Source organism: Notechis scutatus, chromosome 3, assembly GCF_049901735.1.
Source record: "Notechis scutatus isolate UNSWTSFEM ecotype Mainland chromosome 3, rNotScu1.2, whole genome shotgun sequence".
NCBI classification, from domain to species: domain Eukaryota; kingdom Metazoa; phylum Chordata; class Lepidosauria; order Squamata; family Elapidae; genus Notechis; species Notechis scutatus.
Window position 1 is genome coordinate 80547711 of NC_142011.1, and position 24509 is coordinate 80572219.

Here is a 24509-nt window from a genome sequence, read left to right on the forward strand (position 1 = left end):
CATATATACATATACACACATATGCATATATATACATATGCATGTGTATATGCATACACACACATATATAATATACCTCTGTAGAGAGTGCAAAAATACCTTTTTATGAATTTACGATACTGCCACATTGTCGGAACCGGATACAAACAGGTAACCGTTGTTCAGCGGTCAGAAAAAGGCACGTATCAAGCAGTCACATAAATTTATGACGCTTATTGTTAGCGTAGATATTCCTTCTGATCTTGCCTCCTGTTTTTAGGCTTTAGCTTCCGCGTTCTGAAAAAGCATGCCCGGCGCTTGAAAAACGGGCGCAAAACTCTCTCAAACCAAGCAGTAATTACCGAGGCAAGAAAAAAACCAAACCAAACCCACGTAGCTACTCCGTAAACGCCACCTCTCAAGAGATCAGTACGTGACCGGCCGCTGTAATCTAATCTACACCGCAGCGGCTGAAAGAAAAGGATCACGCCCAGACTCCGAAGGACCTTCCCTTAAAGATCCCCTTAGGAAGCTCGTCATCGGGGGTGGGTGTGGGGGGGAATGGGCGGAGCGTCCGTAGCAGCTGTGCCTTCTCCTTCTAGCTCTTGGTTCCGCCCACGAGCTGAATGCATCCAATTGGCTGCTGGTTTCGTAACTCCTGGCCAAGGCCCTGTTGCGGCTGGCACCACCCTTCTTACTGCCACCGCCGCCGCCGCCTTCGCCCGGGCGCTTCCAAAGGGAGGAAGTGTGGTGGGCGGCAGGCCGCCGCCGCCACCTCATCTCCCCCCCCCCTCCAACTCCTGAATTGGTCGGCTCCCGCTAAAGATGAATATTATGGATTTCAATATGAAGAAGCTGGCGGCTGACGCTGGCACGTTCCTCAGCCGAGCCGTACAGGTAAGGAGGCAAGAGCAGTGCCGAGGAAGCGAAGCCTCGTTTTTCCCTTCCTGCCGAGCCTAGTCGTCCCTCTCAGAGAAGGGCCCGGGCGTTGGCCAGGCCGTTGCTGCACGCGCGAGACCCCACCCCTCCCTTCCCCCTTCCCCAGCTGGCATAGAAGCCAGCTCCTCTGGCATTGGGGCAGCAACCGGTTGATCAGGAGCCAAATTAGGCCCAGTCCTCCTCCTCCTCCTCGCCCAGCTCTGCCGGGCTGTCTGCATACGCGGAGAAGGCAGAGGCGTGGATCATGGGGCGGGGGGGGGGGGAGAAAATGGGGGGTGGGCGCTGTTTTGGTGGCCCTCGCCCTACGGCCGTCCTCACCGCCTCCGGGGGTCGGTGGGGAGCGCACCCGGGCTTTAAATGCCCGCCCTTCCGCAGCTCCAGCGCATAACGCAAAGGTTTCTCTTTCCCGGCCTTCGCCCTTCCTTCCGCCCCGTCACTTTCTTTTATTCCGTTTCGGTTTGCCAGCCTCTTCCTCCTCCGTCTCCTGGGGAGGGTTTCCCGAGGAAGGTAGGAGACGGAAGGAGGATGAAGACGGGGGAAAACTACCAATGGCCCAAGAGCCTGGACGACGTGTGAAGAGTTCAATGCTGGGACTTTCAGGATTGACAGAACAAAAATCTTTTTTTTTTTTTAACCCCAGCAACACATAGCTCTACGCTTTGAAATTTTCAAGCCTCTCATAATAATAGCAGCCAGGGCCTATGGTTTGGAGACCAAAAAAAAAGGGGTGGTGGTGGTGGTGTTTAGACAGGCTGATGGAAGATTTTGAGAGGGCTGGGTGGGTGGTGACTTATATCAATAAGCTGCTTGCTCACCTTGTAAATCAAATAAATGGTAAGCTGATGTTTTCAGTACAGGCCTGGATTTTGGGGATGAAAATGTTGCCATTCATTCTGGCTTGAAGCTTTCAAAAGTGCATCCCCGCTGGCTACTTTGTGACACAAAATGCTGGACTAGATGGCCCTGCAGTTTGATCCAGCGAAGTTCTTGTGCCATGATTGTTTCACTTAAATTAGATTTCTGCAGACAAATGATTACAAGCCATTAGGCTAACTGCATGTGATTGTGGTGGCCTTTCTGGACACTAGAGTTCTGTAGTGTCATTTTTGGAAGAGTACAGTACAAGTAAAATAATAATATATATAAAAAAGCAAGGCCTCTTTCTTGCTCTCTGTGTGTCTCCCTTTGTCACATTTCAAAAACAAAAATAAAGCATGTGCTCTCAGCTATTATTAGCTTAAGCGCAAGAGTAACTTCGTACAACTGACTCTGCAAATTGAGAATATGTTTAACTTTGCAAAAGGAAAATGCCTGTCTGCAAAGTTTTACGGTGCCTGGTATATTATCAATTTTGTTGATTCCTTCTCATTCTAAAGAAAATGTAAGTCTATTCCTGTTAATGTACAGTATGGTGGTGAAAGAGAGGATCACTTTTTAAATATTTGCATTATTGGTAGATTGGATGAATTTGTGGCTTTATAGTATATTTTGTTCCTAACTACACTTACATCAGACTTCCTGTGTTGTGTAATTGTTGCCATAGCACAAGTTACTGGAGATCTTTAAGTTTTTCCAGTTAATAACAGGATGGCATTTAATTTCTTGGTAAAATTCTGTTAGTTGCATAATTGCCAATACAATTAGAACCATGTTAAAACTTTTTTTCCCTGCCCCACCCTTAAAGTGCTATTATATATTAATTTTAAACCACCCATTTGGTTTTTATGAAACATTTTCTGATCTCTTTTCTTAAATATAAACTAATGAGGGAAGCAGGGTAATAGTAAAGTTTTCTTTTAGTTGCTGGTAACACCATGGCCACTATGTCTACGTAGTTTTCTGGGCACCAATAAGAATTGTTTGCCAATGCCTTCTGCCATGATTGATTTTCCAGTCTAGCCTATAGTTCCAGAGATTTTTAGAGGCTCCCTATCCTGGTCCTAAACAGAATTGATCTGCTTTATGTTTTGAGGTGAGCCTTCGTTGGCTAAGTACTGTTTATTTATTGATAATATTTATAGTTAATTATGCAAATCTTGATTTAATTCATTATATGATATTAATAGTTATATATAGGGATAGAATAACAAAATGAAAATCATGCTGATGTCATAGTGGTGAAACCCCCCCCATTTTGTGACATACCCCTCCCTATATTGCCAGCACTTCATACCCAGGTCAATTTTATTCCAGTTTTATGTTCAGCCCTGAATTTAGTTGGATTTGTTTTGTGGATATCCAACCCCTTTATTGTTTAATGTTTTATATTATTTTAACTTATTGCATATTGGTTTTTTATTTTGTTTGCTTTGACTTTGTACCTTGTCCAGAATTCCTGCGCTATGCATATTGTAAAGTAAATATGCTAAAAGAACATTTAAGACTAAGTCAACTCATTTCCAAAGTACCAAATATTTTGGCTGAATTTTTCACAACTAGGGAACAGTGTAGGGGAGAGAGAAAAGGTTGTCGCTTGAATACAGATGTCTTTATGTGAGGGATATCCCTAAAAATTCTCTTGCTGATGGCTTTGTGTTCTGTTTATAATCTTTAAATTGATATATAGAATAGAATTTCATATTGGAAGTCTACTCCTATGGCCTCTTCTTTCTCCTTCCCATGGGGCCAATGCTAATAACTACCCTGTGGAATGGTTTTACACATTTCTTTTCATAATATATACTGTATTTTATTTACATTGTTTAGATTGCAATGAACTCAGAAGAGAGAGGGAGGAAAACATGCAATATGCACAACGATGTTTGCTCAGCTGGTCTCTTGCTTTCTCCATTCAGGTCATCAACACTAATGGCCCTTTGCAAAATCTTCAAGTTTATTGTATTTTTTATTTAAATGCTTTATTGAAAGCTTCTCAGAGATAAAGCAATACCAAGCAGATTGCTTTGCATATCCCAATCTCACTAGAGATCATCCACAAGCATCAACATACTACTGAAACTCTTGTGTGTGATTGTAATCTTCAAGTGGATGAAACATAGGGCACTGCTTTTTTAATCAACATACCTCAAATGGGATAATTTACAGAGTGTCTACAAAATGTAGGAGCCATGACTCCTGTAGGATTGACGTTTTGTAAAGTTGTGGCCTCTGTTACACTCACCCATGGTCATGTGATTGTCATTTCCAATATTCCCTGTCAGCTTTCTACAAGGAAAGTCAATGAGGAAGTCAGAAGTCACTCTCATTGCTTTTCTGCCCTGCTCATGGTCATTCCGTTTCTCTGATTAGGTAAGGAAATATCTCTGAAATGATGACCCAATGAGTAACACGTTGTTTTGTAATCTTGTGGCATACCTACCGTGTTTCTCATATAATAAGACCGGGTCTTATTTTTTTTTGAGCCCCGAAAAAATGGCTAGGCCGTCTTTTTGGGGGTGACTTAATTCCCCCCCCTTGCATCTTTGGGCGGGTGGGCGGGCAGCGATGGCTTGGATGTTGACCTCGGCGTTGGTGGGGCACTTCATATTGGGGTCAACGCAGGCAGCCCCATATCCGGGTGTGCAACAAAAGTACTTCCTAATGGCAAGCCCCCCACCATTCCCCCCCCATTTTGCATGTTTTAATATAGGCCTTAATTTGGGGGGAGGGGCTTAATTTCATTTCGTGCCTATAAAACATGCTGGGACTTCCTATTGGGGGAGGCCATATTGTTGGAGAAACAGGGTAGGTCTGAACTAAGAATGGAATTAGTTTAGAAAATCTATTTCCCCAGGAATTTCTGCAGCTGATGCCCCAAAGTTGTCTCAAAATTTTTCCCAAGAAAGGGTTAGTTGGAGATTAGTCAATAGTTCTCCTGAATTTCCTGTCTGAGCCATCGTTTATTGAGGAAGAAGTATATCACCAACCTCCTCCTAAATGGGGGACATCGTCTACTCAAGGATGCACTTAGCAGTGTACCAACCCATCACTGACTCATGCCTTGGAGCCTTTTGCCAATCAGAAATTGAAAGGATCCAGATTACAGATGTCCTGTCCACATTCTTCAAGCTAATTGCTAAAGATTAATATAAATAAAAGTTACATTTTTTTTGTACCCATGTTTCTTAAATTACTTAACAGGCTACAGTACTTCCATGTACTTCCTCTATTTTAAGAACTACATTTCTTCATTTGTAGTTTGTTCATTGGTGCTGGAATGAGAACAAACAAAACTATCTTCTAATTAAGAGATCCTATGATGCTTGTCTTATGATGCTGACTTGTTCACTTTTATATGAAAAAAATTAACTCTTTCATTTTGCATTTTCTTGGCTACAAATAAATATAGTGTTGATCTGAGTTAAACTAGTTCAGTGGTTCCCAACCTTTTTTTCACCCCGCACCCCTAAAGAAATTTCACTCGAACATCGCACCCCCTGAAATAAATAATAAATAAAAATGCCAACATATAGCCAATATCCTATTATTTACCTGGACTTTTCTCGCACCCCTGGAATATCGTCGAGCACCCCAGGTTGGGAACCCCTGAACTAGTTAATAGAGGCTCCAATAATAGTAATACTGTTGTCAATTTATATGTTATCATGGTAGTATTATCATGAATTAGATATTTGGCTATCTACTTCTCTATTTTCTTCCATAATTATATACAACTGGTCCATAAAATGTATATCACATAGTCTTTTGAGATTATCTGCACAAATTCATATCTCTGTCAAGTAATATTCATTAATAAAAGTTGCATACTGGAGATTCTACCCAACATTCTGAATGCAGTATTTCATTTACACATTGTATAACACCAAATACTTACCATACGGTAACTATAGCATATTTCTTAAGCATTCATGAAAGTTCACCAAGCAATAAAGCAATATTTAAAGGTATCTCTAAATCTCAAATTTTTGAGAGATTAATCATAAACTAAAACATAATAAACAGTTTGTTTTTGTTATTGGTATATTGATTAGAACGTCATATTTAGAGGCAATCTTCTGGAATATTTTGCTTTTTAGATTATTTTTATCCTTAATTACTTTAAAAGTAATTCAAGGTGGTGAACATACATAATATTTCTTCCTCCTCCTATTTTTTTCTACAACAATAACCCTGTGAGATAGATTGGACTGAGAGATAGAGAGAGACAGTACTAATTGGACCAAAGTCACCAGCTAGCTTTCATGCCTAACATAGACTAGAACTCACCATCTCCTGATTTCTAAGCCAAAACCTTAATTACTACAGCAAACTGTTCGGAAAATCAATAGTGATCAAGCTCCTGTTGTGAAAGAGATATAGGGAAATGTATGCTATTCCATTTTAGTAAAAAAAGCTAGATCAACGTGCTTGAGCATTCACTAAATGTGAATCTAGTCCTTTAGAGAAAAAGAGTTCTTATCTGAATAATTTGAACAATATCTACATAAACTATCAAAGTCATTCCGGGATAAACATTCAATTTACAGAATGCAAAAAAGATAACTAAATTGCTTTTAATTAATTTATTTAGTCATATAATTCCAGAGATAAAATATTTTACAATTACTGTAAAATTTATTATTTATTAAATTTATTCATCACCCATCTCTCTGTCAAGTGATTCTAGGTACAATGTTCCCAAAGTACTGATATTCTTAGGTGGAACTAAAACGATATTTGTTCTTTAGCATAAGCACATAATGGGGTGTTAAATGATAACCTAGCAAGGTCCCTTTCTGAAAACAATGAGCCACCAAAACATCCGCGTCCTACTTACAAACTAAACTGGAAGGATACCATGTGGTTAATGGTACTGAAAGCTGTTAAGAGATTTAGGGAAACTATTCCAGCTACACCCTGCCTGACCTTTTCTACATATCATCTGTCAGGCCGACAAAGATAGTTTGTGATGAATCAGATTGCAAAGGATAACAAATTTCAGGAATTGCACAGGCATCGCTTGCTTAAACATGTTACCGAAGGAAGGCTTTTTCATTGAGGATGCAAACCCTTAGTAGCCAATCATTATTTTTTCTTACATTATTGCCCCTTCCCCTCAAGTTCTGAAGCTGTGAGGAGGAAAATTTTCTTTAACACAGAATTTGAAAAACCCTACTGTACATAAGAGTGCCTACAACATATTGGTGGGAAAGAAAGGGATGCTTCATAATGCTGAGGCTGAAGCAAACAGCTTCTGGAATCAAGTAATATTTATCTCTAGGCTACCTGAGGCACCATCTTATCCAATGAGATTGGCTCGTCCCACCTGCAGAGGTTTATGAGATGAACATTCTCTGCCGCACCTTCCCTCTGGAGCATCATATCCCCTCTGTGAGATCTGCACCCACCCCTTTGATCTTTCAGAAGGGCCTTAAAACCTGGTTCTCTAATTGGCCTGGGTCCTGGACGAGGGTGTGTCATTCTAGAGGTGGTTACTGGGTTAGAAGATTCCACCACCATTTTATTGTATGCCTCTCTGTTATTGCTTTGTTAATTTTATTGTATTTATTATCTTACTGTTTCAGTTTTTTATAATATTGTTTTATTGAATACAGAGAGATGGGTGATAAATAAATTCGATAAATAAAGTTAAATAAATATACCAATATAATTGGCAACTCTGGGAGCAAATTCTTGTCCTTTGTCTTCTGCTCCACTTTAAACATAATGGAAATACTTTGAAACCTGGAAACCCATTCATAAATCCAAGTTGTGAATCAGCAGAGTATGTATAATTGCTATTGTGCGTTTTTCCCTATTTGTTTTTTCTACTAAAGAGATAATTTAAAAGTTGAAAATGTTTTGAGTTCTCTTTTCTCTTCCCAGAGATTGCTGCTGTGTTGTTTACTTTGGAAAACCATGCAAAAAATGAGTGTTGATTCTTGTCACCATTGAAAGTCACATTCTATTAATACTTTTATATATCTGTCCTTTGAGTATAGACTAGTAAGATAGGACAACAGTTACAGAAAATGGTATATATTGTATTTTAAAAGCCGTGCACGCCTATTTTAACATTCTAGCTAAATAAACCAGAAGAGAGGGGTTTTTTTTTATTTTTTTACTAATATGAAGATAAAAAAACTAAATGAGTAAATTGAGGCAAACTTTTGTATTTTTTTTCTATTTTTGCTGATCAATATGTTTTGCTCATATCTTGAGAAGTGCTTTTGTTTATTTAATCAATGTAGTTTACAGAAGAGAAACTTGGGCAAGCAGAGAAGACAGAATTGGATGCTCACCTAGAAAATCTTTTGTGTAAGGCAGATTGTACAAAACAATGGACAGAAAAGATTATGAAACAGACAGAAGTGTTGTTGCAACCAAATCCAAGTAAGAGCAAAACTTTATTTCTCTTTTGTCATTAACTTATTTGCATTTTGATAAGTTCTACATGCATATATAACGTAACCTGAATTATTAACTTCAGAGAAACTAGCATGTAATTCTTCATGAACCCACACGTCACCTTTCAGTTGTTTTATTAGGTACAAATTATGCAATAATTACAGAACTTAAAATGTTAACTATAATGATAAGCTTACAATTTTGCAGAATAAATTGATTCAAAATTAAGACCAAACTTATAATTTCTTAAGTGATTAGGAAGGAATAAAATTGATAGTATAACACTCTGAATGTCAGAGGTTCAAGGTTTATTGAACCAGAAATAACCAGCTGATTATTCAAAGTTCATGCTACTTTAATATAATTAAATTTAATTCAGTTCTACAGTTCTGAAAATTGATTTCTTAAAAGCCTTTCTTATTGCATTTACACCCCAGCTTTCATTGAGTACCTTAAGGCAGCATTTAGCACTCTTTCCTCTATCTATTCCTCACAGGATCAACCCTTTCAAACAGGTTGGGCTGAGAGAATATGATCAGACCAAAGTCAGCCTGTGAGCTTATATCATTGAGGAAGCCTTTAACCTGGTCTTCTTTTTTCTCTTTCCTTGCCCTAGCCATCACATTGTACTGTCCTTCAGCAATAATTTATTTGATTATATTGTTCTGGGTGCACAATGGCTCAGTGGTTAAAGACATTGAGCTTGTCAGCTGGAAAGTTTACAGTCTGGGTTTGAGACCGAGTGGTGCACGACGGGGTGAGCTCCCATCCTTGCCTCCTGCCCACCTAGCAGTTTGAAAGTATGCAAGTGTGAGTTGGTAAATAGGTACCACTTCAGTGGGGTGGTAATAGTGTTCCATGCACTTCAGCATATAGTCATGCTGGTCACATGACCATGGAAAGTCTTTGGGCAACTCTGGCTCCTTCGGAGATGAGCACCGCCTCCTAGAGTTGGACATAATTTAGACAGGGAAAACGTTTATGATTACCTTTATTATTATTACAAAATGTACAAGTTTGGTTGTATCTGTAGTCATCAAGTTACAATGGCAATTGGGGCCAGATTTCTATTGTTAAGTGATGTGATCATAAAGTATGTCATGTGACCACATTGCTTAGCAATGACAATCCCAGTTGCCATTGTAACCCCAGGTTGTACAGATCATTAAATGGGAAGAGGTGGAAGTCCTAGGCAGGTAATGCAAGGTTGCCATGGTGGGGTCAGTGCAGGGTGTAATTGCTACACTGTAAATGTGTGGCTGGGGAGGGTGCTGCAAGTAGGCACTACAGAGTGAGGATGGATAAAAAAATGGCAGGAGTGACTTTGATTTCCTGCCAGCTTCCCCATTCACTTTGTTTGTAGGAAGCTGGCAGGGAACATCAAAAATTGCAATCATGTAACACGGCTCCAAATTGCAAGACGGGCACCCAAGCATCCAGATCACATGACTCTTGGAATGCTGTGATGGCTGTTTCTCCAAGGATTGGTCTCAAATCCCGTTTGTTCAGTGCTGTAATAGCTGTGAATGATTGCTGAATGATTGGATGCAACCCAGTGTGAGCCTCCCAAGTAGACAAGACAGGAAATATGACAAGATGAATTAATTCTAATTTAATATAAGGCTATTTTTACATAATTGGCAAGTTTGAAAGTACAAGTCTCCTGCTGTCTTTTTTTACCTCTGATAAATTAGTATGGATTTTATCAAAGTTTCTTTCTCTGTCTGTTACTCAGTTCTGGACTTTTCCTTTTAACTGAAATATGTTGCCTTTTCCTAGGCAACATATTTCTCCCCACCTCACTCCCCACCTCTTCCAAGCTCATTCTCACATTCCATTCCATTCCAAGAATTACCTGTAATGAAGAAATGATATGTTTTATTTTTTGCCAGATGCTAGAATAGAAGAATTTGTTTATGAGAAACTGGATCGGAAAGCACCAAGTCGCCTGAATAATCCAGAACTACAGGGCCAGCATATGATTGATGCTGGAAATGAATTTGGCCCAGGAACAGCATATGGTAAGTTGCAGCTATTAGTTTATATGACAGGAATGTCTGAAATGAAGTTAACTAGATACTAATTCTATGATGAACAATTTATCTTCGTTGTAAGTATTCTATAACTTTACATTTTGAAGCTATATGCTGGGTACTGAAAACAATATTTCGAACATACTATAAAAATTATTGTAGTATTTAAATATGTAATAATACACAACTAAGGGTGTCTTTTGTCAACACTTCTAGATTAAATACCTGTAACTGTAATTATGTCTGTATTGCTACTTAAATCATGCAATCAATTTTATTGCAGGAAATGCTCTTATTAAATGTGGAGAAACACAGAAAAGAATTGGAGCAGCAGACAGAGAACTGATACAGACCTCTGCAATAAACTTCCTTACACCTCTTAGAAATTTTATTGAAGGAGACTATAAAACAATTACTGTAAGTTGTTAATATAATTTCTTAATGAAACTTGGAAGTAATTCTGAAAGCTCAAAGAAATGATTTTTATTGTTGTAGTTGAGCATTTGGTATCATCATCAAGAAGGAACAAGAAATGTAGTTATGCTTTTTCATTTTTATGAAATAAAACTGAATCTTTTTTACATTTTGTCCCAAATAATAATGTTTCTTTTTTTTTACAGAGAGAACGCAAACTATTACAAAATAAAAGGCTAGATTTGGATGCTGCCAAAACTCGACTGAAAAAGGCAAAAGTAGCAGAGGCTCGTGCTTTAGTAAGTAAGATCTGCTTCTTAAGAACTTCACAATACATAATTTTGTATTTAAATAGCATTTTGTCTCAGTTCTTCACAATTCAGATATTGCTGCTAATAGCAGAAAAGATAGAAAATTTTAACTCATTTGATCTTTTATAATCATGTATCTCTTTGAAAAAAATCTGTCCAGGTTTTTGGAGTGCATAAAGTATTTATTTATATATAAGATTTTTTCTCCCTCCTTTATTATTTTGAGTAACTCAAGGCAGTGAATATGCCTTCCTCTTCCTATTTTTTCCCCACAACAACAACCCTTTGAGGTGGGTTGGGTATTGCAAGAGAAAAGAGGAGCCAGCAAAACACTTCCACCAGCAGAATGCTTTAGCTGGATGAAATGCTTATTATGGATATTAGGAGACCTTTCATTTGCAGAACAGGAAGTCTGGATTCAGTCCTTTCAAAACAGTCACTGTAGGTTCTTATTTTTTAAAAAAAGTCATATAACAAGGCTAAAGGGTTTGTGGCTGTGAACATATTAGTAGAAGAACTTTGTTCCACTTAAGGTGAGACCTCTAGGAATTCAGACTGGTGTAAGAAAGACTATGAAATGTTACTTCCAGGTACATAGTTTCAAGAACAGGAGAAATTTATATTGACTTTACTTCTGAGATGTTCTGGTGAGAAAGAGCTGAATACAATACAGCAATGCTACAGCTTGAATCATAATAACCAGACTATGCAGAAAAAGCTGAAGATGATGCATTTACTAAACTGTTAACAGATACAGTGCATCAAAGGCACCTAGGTATATAAATATGTGACCACCTCCATCTAAAAAAGGGATACAATCACCATCCAGAATTGAAAACTCATAAACTGATGAAAGCATTTTAAAAGTAGGACAAGTATCTGCTTGTCTTCAGGTGTATGTTTGTGTATTAGATATACAAATATAATTATGCATTATTAAATATTGCCTACTTTCAAAATTCCATTTATAAAAACAAAAACTAAGAATATCCAAATGCTGCCACAAAAAACCCTGCATTAATAAAAAAGTGTTAACTGAAAATACACATCCAATTAAAAATACAGCATTGAGGGTCATTGTGGGTGGCCAGTATCATTACAGAATTGGGTGGTTTTATGCATTTTTAAATTAAATAAAAGCACAACACAACAAACCTGTCTTCTTGGCTTGTGGAAAGACATACTGTGTGTATATATGTGCATTTTAAATAAGAATTGTTAGCTTTTGCAGGCTTTCACTGTATCTGTGTGGCACCTTCCTTATAGGCTGTTTTTAAAGAAAAAGCTGCTCTATTATTTATGTATGTATTTATTTGTTTAGAGCAGCTGATAACCTAGGAAGAAATCATTTGTACTTCTCTTAATACAACTACTAGCAACTGTTAATTCAAATGTATAGCAAAATTGGCTTAAATTGAAAAAAACAGATATTAGTGTTTTCCCCCTTAAGATTTTTGTGACGCTATAATGGCTTGTGTCTAAATGAGTGTTAGGCAACATTTTTTATAACCAACAGCTACCATAATATTTTTAGGAGAGGCCATAAAAGGAGTGAATCCATATTATTACAGGTTGAAAGCTGACAGAAAGCTTGAAGCTTTCTCTCTCTTTCCATCTCTCTCTCTCTCTGTCTGTTTCTCTCTCTCTCCCCATCTCCCTCTCCATACCTTCCTTTCTCCTATATCTGTCTGTCTGTCTGTCTGTCTGTCTGTCTGTCTGTCTATCTATCTATCTATCTATCTATCTATCTATCTATCTATCTATCTATCTATCTATCTATCTCTTGTGCCCTAGCGCAAAATGAGAAGTAACCACTATCAGTTTTCAGCAATAAAAGAGATGGATTTCTAGAGCCACCCAGGAGACCAGATTTCCCGTTTCTGATCTAAATGATTGCAAGAGCCATTCAGGCTTCCTGAGGGAGATCATGCTTAAAGAAAATACATTGAAAACCTTCTAGTTATAGGTGGTTCTTGTTTAGCAACTACCTTATTTAGCGACTCTTTGCAGTTGCAGTGATGACATAAGAGTAACTTTATAATCAGTCCTTGAATTCGCAACTTTCATAGGTCTGTAAAGCAAAGTAAAGCTAAAGTCAGATCATTAGCACAATTGTGATTTCACTTAGCAACTACTGTACTTAATGACTGAGTCGCCAGACCCAAATAAGTTCTGTTTGCTAAATGAGGACTACGTGTACTATCTAAGATGTGTAAGGCGTAAGTGATGATCTAATAGTACAGATAATATGGTCTGGAGGTACTGAATTCTGTATATTGAAAAGCATTAAAAAATTATTCAAGAAGTGTCACTGCTCAGACAATATGTTTTTCTTATATCTTTGGCTCTGCCTACTGATACTGCAAACTAATTAAATTGATCTACATTGCATTTTCTAGCTTTTTTCCACAATATAACATCATTTTATCTTTATACTTTAAGCAACTAAACCTGTCTCCACCTGATGAAAATAATATTATGGTAAATGTCTCTTACATGCTCAACTTGCTGCATGTAAAATGGCTGAAAGTATGTTGGCCTCTTGTCTTCATAACATTTCTTCAGGTGTTTCCTCTTGCTTTCCTGCTGATCAGTATTATTTATTTAGATGAAGAACCACATCAGTGACCATGTTGGTATACATACATACATACATACATACATACATACATACATACATAGGGCAGGTAGAGATATGTCTCAAAGAGAAGTTTGCTGATTGAAAAAAAAAACTAATCATTTAAATAATTTTATTGATCTGTTTCTTCCAAAGTGCTGTATATATTTAGAAAATAATACATATGCATGCATGAATCCCCATTATATTATTAACCTTTAGGATGAGCAGCAGTATTTAGAGTAGTGATCCCCAACCTTTCTGGCATCGGGCCAGTTTTGTGGAAGACAATTTTTTCACAGACTTGGGGGGGAGAAGGGATGGTTTCATGCGCAACCTAGATCCCATGCATGCGCAGATAAAGCTTTGCTAGCTTGCCCACTGCTTGTATGGCCCAGTACTCAACAAGCCACAGACTGGTACCTGGTCATGGCCTAGAGGTTGGGGACCCTTGATTTAGAGCATAGAAAATAGGTAAGAAAGAGTAAGTTAGAAAAGGTACAAGGTTAAAAAAAAAGATATATTAGTAGTAGTAGTGTTAGTATTATTTGATTTATATCCACCTCTATAGGTAACTTAAGGCAGTGATATAATACTCGTTCCTTCTAATTTCCTCATAACAACAAGGTGGGGTGGTCTTGGCCAGCACCATTCATTATATGAGGAACCCATCAACTCCATCCTACACATTTCTTGATTTTCCTCTTCCCCATTCATTCTACTTTCATAAATTTCTGTTACATTTTCTATAACTAAATTACCTCGACATATTTATTTTATACTTGTTTATATAAATATATACATTTATACTCAATCCACTTTCACTAAGCACCCATTCATTTTTTATTGTTCTCTTATTTTACCACATATACTTCTTTAGTATTCCAATCCCCCTGCATTCACATTTTATGTTTCTTCTGATATCTCCCAACTTTTACTTTCATCTAGCAATGTGGGCAAAAGCATGCTTGTATCAACAAACATTTATTCCTCACGTCAGACCTCGTACTTTTACTAATTAATTATTTAATAGAGGTGGGAGTCAAATAGAGGAATATTAAGATGTGCTTATAGAAAGACAGCAGATGGCATGTGGTCTGTTATGTGGGATGAATGTTTGCTGAAAGAAATGACAGTTTTTACATAAGAAATTGTTCATTCTTCTGAAATTTCAAATAACTTTAAAAGCTCTTTATTCACAAGTTTGATATCTTTTAATGATATCCTTGTGAAAATATTTTGACTCATCTCAATACTACAATAGAAGCTTTTGATACATATATAATTTCACAGGAATCTTTTAGAACAGAATTACACTACTTCAAATGCAATACTAAGCTTTAAAAGACATAATACTATAATTGTGAGTGCTAGCAATTTGAATATTGTATTGTCTTTAATGCATAAATATAACAAAATAAGTGGGTCCTTTTTGGTATCCGTTGGGTTGGTCTAAATTATTGAAGTGTCAAAGGCAGGCTTGAATAGCAAGAGAAATCACTTCTGTTTCCATTATTGTTTGTAGTAGTGGTATTTTGAATAGATTTGGCTTATATAAGCCATTTTTCAAAATAAATGTCATCCATCTGGTCATAATTCTGTCAATTGCTATTTAGATTGTATTCTTTTTGTTGCTTTTGAAGATATAGGGTATTTTTAACAGTTAGGATTATTCTTTTGACACATTTAATTCATTGGATCCAGAAGTTTATAAGGGGGAACATTACTCATGAGAAATGAGGAATTTTCTCCCTATGTATGTACAAACCTCCTACTCTATGTCCTACATCACCTTTAAAATATTGAACATTATGGAGGAGTCAAGAGACATCTGGCAAGAAAGAAAGTAAATCTCCACTGAATCAAAGCTCAAAGGGACCTTTCTAGAAAAGACACTCTGGATCCAAATACTGAATGTCTATTTAAAAAATACCCTATTTGTTTCAAGTTTTAAGCTGCTGACAGAATGTTGAAGATCCCTGTTTCCACATTTTCCTTTCCTACAAATTGTTTTTAAACACCACGAGGAAAATTGTTGCATAAAGGTCTTATCTGGCAGTAAAGCATAATAATATATGTATATTATAAATAAGGATAATGATGATAATAATTTTGGAAAATCATCCTGTAAGAATCTACATAGTAATAGGACTATCAACTAACAGTATTCAGCAGATTGAACTTCAACTGATATCAAGCTCTGGTCATTATATTATAAAATAAATCCATGAAATGATCATTAATTCATATCAGGAGAAAAATGAACTATGAGGAAAACATAGCAATATAAATTCTTATTGTTTCTTTACATCTTTATGCTTACAAGATATGGGCAGAGGAAGTGACGAAAGTAAGTACTCCTAAGTGAAAGTGTTGATTAAGAAATAATGCTGAATTGCTGATGTCCAGAGATAAATATTATTGTTTAATTCAACAGTCAATGGTGTGGTCAGGGCAAAATGATAAACAATTACAAAAAAAACCTCCAAACATATATATGAATTCCATAGCACATGATAATTTTGATTTGTTGCATGGGATAAGAACTTGCTTGATTAATGAGCTTCAGTCTCCAATTCTATATTTGAAATGCATTCAATACTACTTCTCACTGGAACTACATAGCCTTGTTCGGGCACTCATTTGATTGCTTTGAGAGTTTAAAATGGAAGGGGAATGGGACATGTAGACAACCTTGTTGCCAATATTTTCCCAAATTGTACCTTCTTACAGGTAATCTAAAAGAAACATGTATAGAGGCATTCATTTAAACATGAATATCTCTGTCAGGGTGATTTAGGACTATGTTACATTGAATGGGAATAAACTGTAGCTGTTTTTCAGAACTCAGTTCCTGAATTATTTTCTTCTTTTTTTAAAATTTTCAAACAAACTTTATTTACAAAGATTAAAAACATACAAGTTTAAAAAATACAAAAACAATAATGTGTATAATAACACATTTCATTTGTTATCGAATTCAATAGTCCTAATAATCATTACTAAATGATACTTATCGCATTTTCATTTACTATTACATGTGAGTCACTAACTGACTCACAATACTCTACTCATTTTCTCGTTGGTTTATAACTATTGTTTAATTGGAAATACATTCATATTATTTAATTAATGAATAAGAAGATATAGCAAATATATAATAGTAATAAAATAAGAGAAAAAGAGATTTAAAACCTTTGTTATTCTTACGTATTTCATATAATCCGTTTAATATAATTTGTTTCTTGGGTTCATATACATATTTTCCCCTTCTTATCTACCCAGATGTACCATTTATCCCATATTCTGTAATAGTCTGTATCCTCCTTCCCATTAATTTTGAGAGTGAGTCTCTCCAATTGGGCACACTCATACGTTTTTGAATGGCAACATGTATCAGTGAATTATTTTCAATATAGTTTCGCTGAATTTTTTTTTTTTAAAAACTATTTTGTCAATATAGCCTTTAGACTTGTAATAGGTTTGCTTCAAGACAAAAACAAAATGCTTAGGTGTTTTGGGAGCTGGCTGTTCAGTCAAATGAAGGACCACCATTTATTGAACCATGGGTTATATTTTGCCCACAGCATAAGTAAATTTGTGTTATCAATACTCTGAAAAGTTGTAATATGTTTTTCAGTCTGAACAGGAAGTACGGATAGCCCAAAGTGAGTTTGACCGGCAAGCAGAAATTACTCGACTTCTGTTGGAAGGGATCAACAGTACACATGTAAGTACACATGTAAGATAGTTTTGCTTAATTGTTAAGGGTAAGAAAATAAAAAAACAATTATAACTAAATGTTAAGATTATATCCTTGTCACTCCTTCAACTCTCCCAGATCATCTGCTACAGTAAGACTATGGTAAATAAAATATGCTGTAGAATTTCTAAAGATACGAGTTTTTCCCTTTGCCCCATTTAAAATGAAAATCTGCAGTTTAAGTCCAGATACAGTCTTTGTTTAGTGACCACTCATTTGGCGTCCATTTTAAGTTACAACAGTGCGGAACTACCGGTAGTGGGACATTACAGGTAGTTTTCAAAGTTCCAACCATTGCGGAGTCTTCATGGTCATATGATTAGGGTGTTGGATGACTGGCACACAATTACAACAATTGCAGTGTGCAGCATCATGTGATTGTCATTTGCGATCACTTAACAATAGGAAATGCTGCCACTGCTATGGTAAGTTGATATGGTCATATGATATCATATTCTGACTCTGTATAGCAGTGGACTGTTAGTCCCAATTACTGTCATTAACAAAGATTACCTACATTAGTGGTTATCCTATGTTAATTGTCTTATTTGTAAAATTTACCAATTTCATGTCTGATAAAGGAAATCCTTAAAACATTAATTTCCCCATATTCTTCAAATTAACATATTTTTAAATGATGGAAACATCCCTGTAATTTTGTTAATATTTATGTTTTATTGTATCATAGGCACATCATCTTCGTTGTTTAAATGATTTTGTGGAAGCTCAGCTGACTTACTATGCACAATGTTACCAGTATATGTTGGACCTTCAGAAACAGCTTGGAAGGTAACAAAATAATAAAATATTTAGTTGTGTGTCTAAACTAAAGAGGTAAAATTAAATAGAATTGGCAGGTTTTTAAAAATCTTGCTAAGTGACTATTCAGATTTCATGATAGTGCAAATCCTTGAGAATATCTTTCTGGAAAATTTCTGTTCCCATAACATCAAAGTTCAGTATTTGATCATTATAGGATTTAATTGCATACTTTTTCTCTGAAGCAAAGACAAGGTTTTTTTGGAGTTTGTATGACTAGTCATCCAGGACAGTTTGAATTGAATATTTTGTAGCTTGTATAATTTTGTTATTTGAAAGTGTGATACAACTTCCAGTTTGAGCTTCTTCGGCAACAGATCCGCAATCTTGCGCGGTTTCTATTTGTGCTCACCGCCGGAGCGCCCCGAGCCGGCTGGATTTGGGGCTAAGCCATCCTGTAGAGGTAGTGAAGAGGGGGGAGACCGCCAGCAGGGTCGAGGAGAGCCGCATCTGTCCTCCTCAGCTGGCCATTACTCCCTTTCCTGAAGGCGGTTGCAGCGGTGGTCAGAAATGGCCACCTCAAAGAAGAACTCAACCAGAAAAGAATGTGCAGGTGGAAGATAAGAAGAGAAAGTTTTGGTTGACTGGGTTAAACTGAAAAAGCAACAACGTAAGGTACCCTGGAATTTGAACTATAAAAAATAACATTGTTCCCAAATAAGACTTTGAAGCAGCGAAGGAGAGAAGGAAGGGAAAGGATTTGGCTTTTTTTTTCTTCCCTTTCTTATACTGACAGCTAAGAGATTTAAGTAAGAAATTGACAAAAATCCACTTTGACATCAATAGGCATTTAAGCTGAAAATAAAATGTCAAAGGGATAATAAAGACTTTTGGATACTCAAAAACCTTTAAAAGCAGGAAAGGAGAGAAAAAGAAAGAATAAAAGGGCGGGATCTGGAAAAATGGAGGAGACTGCCTGGAACTAAAAGGAACTTACAGTGAAACCTTAACAGGATTCCTAAAAGATACATTCTAACTGAAACTTTGTAACAAAATAATAGAACCCCAGGAAAAAAGAAGCAAGAAGAAACAGCTTTGGATTATTTGGATTACTTGGTGATTTTTGGATTTTTGGCTATTGGATTTAAATGACTAAAATCAATCAGGTGGTTGTTTAAAAGTGTTTAAAATGGCATCACTTTTAGAAGAACTGAAAATCAAACTTAAAAAATAAAAAGAAGATGCACAAGAAGGAAGAGTTTCTTTTGGCTTCGTATTTCAATTTTTAGAAATGGAGATCTGGAACTATGAGAAACAAGAAAAAACGCTTGTAGAACAAGAAGGTTGGGACAAAGAAGAAGCCATCTTTAACAATCAAGTAATTTTATGTGGGGGGAAAAAAGTAAAGGGGGGAAAGAGAGTGAAAAGTTTAAGATTTGAAAAAACAACCCCAAAAAAGAATAGTATGAAAAATAATTACAATATTAGGAAGCAACAGAAGAGAGGATCACAGAAGAGAGAATTAGAAGTAGAGAGACAAGGGGGCAAAAAGGGGAGGGAGAAGAAGAGGGTGAAGAAGGAAAGGAAAAGAAGTTATAAAAGACAGAAACAAGATATAGAGAAACAGGGAAAATGTATAAGGATTGAAAGTATAAGCCTATTTAGAGATAATGGGTGAAAATTTAATTGAAAAAGGGATTCTGCAAAGGTAGTATTATATTAGAAACAGAAATAATTTTAGAAAATATGAAACAATGTATGATTAAAATGATGGATAAAATACTTATTGTAATATAGTGGAATGTTTGTTAATAAATAAATGAAATAAAGTGAATGAGAGAATGAAATTAGGAAAGGATGGGAACATTTTAATTATTAATGATTTATAAAAATATAAGTGAAGAGAAATATGGAAAAAAAAGAATTTATTATGGAAAGTTTATAAGTGTTCACAAGGAAGTATGATATTCAATTGAAAAGAAATGTTAAAGATGTTAAATTCTAACTAATATTAATGATAGAATTGAATTGGAATGGAATGAGTGTTTTATTTACTATTTTATGTGTGTGTGTGTGTGTGTGTGTGTGTGTGTGTGTATGTATGTATGTATGTATGGTATTCAGCTTTGGGTATTTTCCCATGTCATTATAGTTGTGCTTTTAAAGTTGTAGCTACAACTTTAAAAGCACAACTATAATGACGTGGGAAAATACTCGAACAAAGCTGAATACCATACATGTAAGTACCCGCGAAAACTTAAGAAAATATATATGTATGTATGCATGCATGCATGCATACATACATACATACATACATACGTATGTATGTATGTATGTATGTATAAAGAATATAGTGTGTATTTTAAGAATGTACCAAGCAGAATTTGGCTGGAAGTTATGTACTATATTGAATGTTATAATTTTAAAGGCATAAATTGAAGTTTAAATAAGAGTTGAATGGATAAAATTAAAAGATATAAAGGTGTCATACTCCAATTGGTAACTACAGGGGAAAATTTGTTTAATGAGAAAAGGTAATATGAAATTGAAACAGGACAGACAAAAGTATAAATATGATTGGAAAGACATTGAAACTTAGAAAAAGATATATAATTGAATTTAGATATGAGATAATTAAAAATAAAGTTGAGAAAACCAAGGGAGGGGAAAAATTATTGAGAAAATGTTAAAATAGTAATAAGATATGGAACAGAACATAAAGATGAATATGAAATTGAGTTTGTTTCTGTATGAAGAAGTGATAACCCGGGATCATGCTATTCTCAAAAAAAGATGTTTTACTTGTATTATGTTTTTGTGAAAACCCAAATAAAATTTATATTAAAAAAAAGAAAGTGTTTTACAACATTCATGTTTATATGTAATAATTTTATGTTAATTCTTTATAGCTTTCCAGCTACGGTCCTTGCCAACAATAACCAGTCATCTTCAACCTGTGCTCCAAGTAGTTCTTCTAGTAATATGTCCTCAACTACTGTTACACCCTCACTATCTTCAATAAGCAGTGCAGTAGCTTCTACAAGCTTTGGTGAATTGAAGCCCTCAAGTGGTAGTAGAAAAGCCAGAGTACTTTATGATTATGATGCTGCAAACAGCAGTGAATTATCACTACTTGCAGATGAGGTACTCCTTTGCTATTTTTAAATAAAAGTAAATATTTTGTAAAAGTATGATATATCTGCCTTTTGTCTTAGAACAATTGCAGTGCAATCTGGATTTGAATGATATTACCATAATGCCTTTGCCTTGGTCAGGTTACTGTGTGTTCTCTTCTCTGTGGCTGCGAGAGTCCAGATAGAGTGGGAAGGCTCTTGTCCTCGCTGATTGGACTGAGTCTACCTAACTGAGACTTGCCACGCCCTAGTTTTCGACTCAGTCCCAGCTAGGACGGACATGAGAGTTGGAGCTCCACTTCTAAATAAGGAAGTGGAGGTTTTTGCTTAAAAAAAAGGAAGAAACAAACCACAGCTAAGAGCCACAGACCCTTTTTGCTCATGGTAATTGCCCCCTCACTTTGCAGGTATTGTAACCCTATATTAGTCTGTCCAATATGGATCCTATGAAGTTTCAGGTGGACCTTAGATTTTTATCCCAAGGATCTGATGGATGGTTTAATTGTAGCCTTGATTATTGTCTGGAATGGGCTGGATTGTTCCTTTGTAGCCTCTTACTGTCCCTTTATCTGGAAGTGCTCCTTTTTTTTTTCCTGAGGAACTTTAGGAGATTAAATGCTAAAACATTGTTGGAAGAGGACAGAGAGTAAATCTGACCAAGCATGAGTAAGAGCTATATCTGGGATTCCATCATGGCAATAAGGGTGACAAAACATGTTATTTTTCTGCCCTTGTTATGGCTGCAGTTAAGCCACCCAACACCTTTCTTTAAAGTGACTTGTTTCTTGCTGGGAAAATATGAGCCATTGAATTATTTGGAGGGTGGTGTGAGGAATTGCACCTGGCAGGTAAAGTTGTTTAGATTCACTCAGAAGTGGACTCTTAACTGGATAAGCTTACCAAGGTGAAAGAAACAAGGACTGGTGTTGTTTTTCTGGAGTGAGTTTGTCTGGTAACTCTTGTGAAAAGAGAATGGGTCTTCAAGGCTGTTAACCTGTCCACTTGTTAATTAAATCCATGCTCCATCTAAATAGTGAACACTGCCCAGGGATATCCTTGTGATAATATCAGCTTCATTCAGAGGGAATGGTACCATTTGCATTGAAGGTAGCATGTCCTCAAAAATCCTTTGCTGGATCCAACAATTCTGGATATTTTTTCATCTGATGTTTAGATTTTCTACTCTGGGAACATTGTTTAGAAGTTTAGGTTACAGGTTCAAGGGCTGTGGCAGATTTGGATTACCAGTCCAGGGTGGGGTAGTACAATGATGTGGTTCTCCTTGATTTCCTGACAACTTTCTATACCATCAACCATGAAATCCTTCTTGATACCATGCGATTATTAGGAGTGGGAGGTTTAGCATCTGTGGTTCTTTCTCTGTGGTCAAGTCCACTTGGTGTTAGCAGATGTGTGGGAGAAATCAAGCCAGAGACCCTGATATAGGACGTGAGGTGCCTCCTATTGCACATTGGATGAGTTTATCCATCAGTTTGGTGTCCATTCATACATGTTAAGTAGAAGATCTTAGGCTGTCAAAATCTTAGGCTGTGCGGTTCTGGCTGAAGAGGAATAGCTCAACCTCATCCTGACAAGACTAAGTGGATATGGTATTTTGACTACCCTGATCTGAAGATGTTCTATCTAATGCCAGACAAAGTTACATTTTTCCAGTCAGGACTGATGTGCAGTTAGGGGGAGTTTTGGATTCATGGCTCCTACATGAGGATCAGGTAGTCACTGTGGCCTGGGAGATTTTTGCACAAAGTCCTCTACTGTGCCATTTGGCACCTATGCCTGGATTGGGAGGCCTCTGCTTTCCAGGTACATTCAGTATTTGTTTGACACCTATGAAGCTGTTCATAGTATGGGACCTGGTTATCTGAAGTCTGTCTTCCATAGTTACTGCCCACCTTAAATGATCTGGGAGAGTTGGAATTTTGTCCTTCCCTCAATTAAGCAGTGTCATCTGGAATGATCCAGGAAATGGGTTTTCTCTTGTCACAGTACTTGCAACCCTTACTTTTGATATCGCCTAAAATACCTTGTTTTATTCTGCTTGCCAGTCAGAATTATGTTGGAATAAGGGGACGTAGAGTTTACATATGTAAATAAACGTTTTCTTTATTGTTTCTAGGTGATAACAGTATACAGTGTCCCTGGCATGGATTCAGACTGGTTGATGGGTGAACGAGGAAATCAAAAAGGCAAAGTGCCTATTACTTACTTAGAACTGTTAAACTGAGTGGTTGGCTTGTATAAAGACTGTCAGTTATGGTGAGATCATATTTATATGCAATTTAACTTTATATAAACCAGATTTAAGTGTCTTCCATGTTAATGTCTTAATGGATGAGAGTAACGAGCATTAGAAATGGGCATTTCTTGCCAGTATTGTTGCATGGTAGATACTGTTTTGAGAACTAAGTTGTTTAAGGGCTTTTTACTTTATGTGCCAAAATTGTTTCCTACATAACTTTGTTTCTATTGGAATTTTCTCTAATAACAGTTTTCTGCTTTTGAGTACTCTGAACCTGAAAGCAGGGAAAACAGTTTTCTACAGAACTTTTCATAATGACAAGCCTCTTCACAATAATAAATTGTTGAAAAATTGTTGCCTTTTTTTTCCCTTGGCAGAATTGAAGTTGTAACTTTTAAAGGTCTATAACTCTACTTTTGTGCAACAAAACACTATGGCCTTAAATAAAAGTCTTCATAACAAGGTAATGTTGGGGTAGACATTGGGTTACTACAGGACAATGTCTATGGGATATTCTTTGCTTATTCTCCCACTTCCACACAATGCTCAGGTTTAATAGCATTGCTTATTAATACAAGCATCTTGGTCAATTGTTGATTGGATTACAAATGTTACCACTGTTAGTCACCTTGAATACAAAAAGAAAGGAAGATAATCAGAATTGGGAAGTCTTTTGTGAACTTGCCTCTGGGTGACATAGTAATTTATCTAGACAGTCTAAGTTTTCACCATTTATCATTATAATTTGCAATTGTACATTTCATTTTTCCAGTGAAACATTTTTCCTTTTTTATAAGGGAAACAATAACAGCCTTTTTCCAATCAGCCACAGATAGTCTTCACACGCATCCTGTCCAACCATTCCAAATACAGGCTATGACATTTCTCCAGTTGCACCAGAAATAAATTCCCCGTTTCACAATGCCACTATCTTCTTTCATGTTATCCTTGTAACTGAAGATCATCTTAAGTCATAAACACTATTGAGAAAGGAGATTGATGACACATCAGAA

General features: G+C 36.4%; 1 protein-coding gene across 1 annotated transcript; it reads left to right on the forward strand.

The window, feature by feature from the left end:
* Nucleotides 1-693: 693 nt before the first annotated feature.
* Nucleotides 694-23849, forward strand: SH3GLB1 (SH3 domain containing GRB2 like, endophilin B1). The gene is made up of 9 exons (XM_026674142.2): nucleotides 694-876; nucleotides 8049-8190; nucleotides 10098-10226; nucleotides 10522-10655; nucleotides 10859-10951; nucleotides 17221-17310; nucleotides 18032-18132; nucleotides 21012-21246; nucleotides 23374-23849. Exons 1-9 carry the CDS (start codon nucleotides 805-807, stop codon nucleotides 23479-23481), a joined length of 1104 nt encoding a protein of 367 aa, XP_026529927.1. The 5' UTR covers nucleotides 694-804; the 3' UTR covers nucleotides 23482-23849.
* Nucleotides 23850-24509: the final 660 nt, after the last annotated feature.